Here is a 3,114-nt window from a genome sequence, read left to right on the forward strand (position 1 = left end):
TGTACTGGCTGACTTGGCATGATAGGAGTGTGATTGCTAACAGCAATCACAGTCCCATCATGCCTAGGTTCCAGCACTTACACATCCATGCTAACACACACACACACACACACACACACACACATTTATTCTTATAATCATTAATTCACAGATTCATTCCCTCAATCACACACACTCATTCAAACACCCTCCCCACCCCCTTACCTGTACTGCAGCTCCCTCGATGCCGCTCACAGACTTCAGCAGGGGGCGCGGCTTCCCTCTGCCTTCTCTGCTAAAGCACAGAGGAAGTAGGAAGTCACGTGAACTCCGCTTCCTCTGTGCTGTCCAGAAGACCCTCCCACAAGTAAGTAGCAGGGCTTGAGGTGCGGCTCGTGTAAGATCGGTTGCCCTGGCTGCCGATCTTACGCGGGCCGCACCTCGAGGTCTCGCGGGCCGCATTTGGCCCGCGGGCCGCATGTTGGACGCCCCTGCCTTATTTAAAAAAAAACGTAAAAAAGATTTCGGGCGGCCCCTTGGCTTGGGCCCCCCTGCCGCCGGGGCCCGGTCGCAGTCGCGACCCCTGCGACCCCGGTAGATCCGCCACTGGCGTTTGTGATATTAAGAACCAATAAGCATTCAGAATAATGAATATATCATGAAGTGAATGTAGCCAGCAGTACTCTCTCTAAGTGTGTATTCCAATATTGTTGAAATTCTGAATTTAGGATTTTATAACATCTCAATAGTTATCTGTATCAGAAAAAGATACATTGTGTTTATTGGTTATCCATATTTTACATAATCAGATTTAATGATATGCCGACTATTATGGCACTCCTTATGAATAACACTTAGAATGATAGCAACATTTACAGTTATATTAAATAATTTTTAAAAAAGTGTTCTCCAAAGAAAAATTTCTGAAGAGACGTCTTCACGTCTTTGTTCCTCAGGGCATAAATAAAAGGATTCAAAGCTGGAGTAATAACTGTGAACAATATGGCGGTCATTCTGTCCTGCTCCAATGAATCTAGAGTAGCCGGTCTCAGGTAGGTACAAAAGGCAGTTCCGTAATATAAGAGGACAACGGTGAAGTGGGAAGTGCAGGTGGAAATGGCCTTTTGCCTTCCTTGAGAAGATTGGATATTTAGAATATGGGTACCAATAAAGAGATAAGAGATCACAATAAAAAAGAAAGTTGCAAGAGCTACAAAGCCGGTTACAATAGACACAAGGCTCTCGTTGAGGCTGGTATCTGTACAGGCCAGTCTCAAAAGAGGTTTTATATCACAGTAGAAATGAGTGACCTTGTTCATCCTACAGAATGGGAGCTTGGATGTTAGAATAGTGTGTGTCAAGGAATAAACATAACCGATGAACCAGCAGGTGGATGCCAGTTGGATACAAGTGGTCTTTGACATAAGGACATGATAACGTAGGGGGTTACAAATAGCAACGTATCTGTCATAAGACATGGATGTGAGGAGCATGGCCTCTGTGCTTCCCAAAAAATGAAAGACGTGGAGTTGGGCTATGCAGCCTCGAAAGGATATTATCTTGTCTTCCATCAGCAGGCCTGCTAACATCTTGGGGACTGTTGTTGATGCATAGAAGAAATCCAAAAAGGACAGATTTCCCAAAAAGAAGTACATAGGAGTGTGAAGGTTCCGATCTACGATGACTACAGCCACAATGCTCAGATTCCCCACAAAACAAAAGAGATAGAACATAAGGAACGTGATGAAGAGGAACACCTGGAGGTGAGGAAGGTCCGTGATTCCCAAGAGGATGAATTCTTCTACCGACGTGCGATTCCACTCTTCCATTTGAGTCTGAAGATAAAGTACAATTTACAGATAAGTTCCCAATATTGTGGAATTTAACATATTCCCATGCATATAGTATTATGAATATATCATTTGCTTGCAACAAAGCATTAAATTGTCCTCAGCTTGTATCTAGAACGTTATATATAGTCATGCTCTCTTTGGTGATTTAATGGTTAAGATGTGTCGTCACCACATCCTGTCTTTAAATTAAGTACAAATATTTTTTAAACTTGGTATTTCTGGGAAGCAATGGTCCTTAATGCTAAAATGTAGGGCTTCTCTAAATATCTAATGTACTGAAGACCATGTACTGAATAGAAGTTGAGAGCACATTATTAACTAAAAGGGAAGGCAGTGAAACAAAGGTGTAAACACTCCACCTGTGTAAATAAGCAGCACAAACTTTAAAAAAAAGTATACAAAAATAGAAAAGTTTTGGAAAGTACTTGAACACCAAATATGTCAAAAAGAGACACAGTTGGAAAATTACAGTAAAGAGAATAACACAATTTAAGGAAAAGGAGACTTACCAAATGACTATGCTTTGTTGTTGGACAAGGTCTATGTAGAAGGTTTGCAAAGCTGATGTTACTGGTGTCCAAAAGTATTACACATTGCAACCGAGTGAACCACTGCACATCCTCAAACACAAAGCGCGACCTTCTCAGTATCACCTAATTTATAAGCATGATAAAACACACAATATGTCCATAGAGAGCCAATAAATCCCAAGCCAATTACTTAACATCCTCAAAGACCGTTTTGTTTTAGTTGTCACGCATACACACCGTGGAGACATCATTTGGATTTTGAAAATGACCTAATGTAATTGCATTGGTTATATTTTAAAGTCTCATTTTGTATTTACCAAATCACTACAATTTGTAGCTGGACAGGTCCGCATACAAGCAACTGAGGTTACTGTTCTCCAGAAGTAGCACGCATCGCAATGGGGGTGAATCACCGAAAACCTTCAAGCACAAAAGAGTGACCTTAATTTATAAAGAGAGAATGTAAAAGGAGAATGTAAAAACAGACAACCAAGAGATTTTAGGCCATTTCTTGTTGTTCTCATACACCATGGAGACCAACATCACTTTGAATTCTAAGCCAAAAACACAAAACATACATTCCACCATATTTTTTATATACAAATAGTATTTTATTAAAATGATTTTAAAATTACATCTGGATGACATCGTAATATATAATAGCTACAATATTGAAGGTAAAATATGGCAACAAACCACCCGATATACTGTGTGCACCACTTGTTACATTTGGTTAAAATATAATTGTCCCT

At 40.3% G+C, this 3,114-nt stretch overlaps 1 protein-coding gene across 1 annotated transcript; it reads right to left on the bottom strand.

The window, feature by feature from the left end:
- Positions 1-618: 618 nt before the first annotated feature.
- LOC149284737 (olfactory receptor 12D2-like) lies at positions 619-1,808 on the bottom strand. The gene is made up of 2 exons (XM_089496354.1): positions 901-1,808; positions 619-688 (listed from the first exon to the last, which is right to left on the bottom strand). The coding sequence occupies exons 1-2, from the start codon at positions 1,806-1,808 to the stop codon at positions 619-621; spliced, it is 978 nt and encodes a 325-aa protein (XP_089352480.1).
- Between the last annotated feature and the right edge of the window lie 1,306 nt (positions 1,809-3,114).

The sequence above is a fragment of the Sceloporus occidentalis genome, unplaced genomic scaffold (assembly GCF_023333645.1).
Source record: "Sceloporus occidentalis isolate IW3139 unplaced genomic scaffold, rSceOcc1.0.p SCAF_89, whole genome shotgun sequence".
NCBI classification, from domain to species: Eukaryota; Metazoa; Chordata; class Lepidosauria; order Squamata; family Phrynosomatidae; genus Sceloporus; species Sceloporus occidentalis.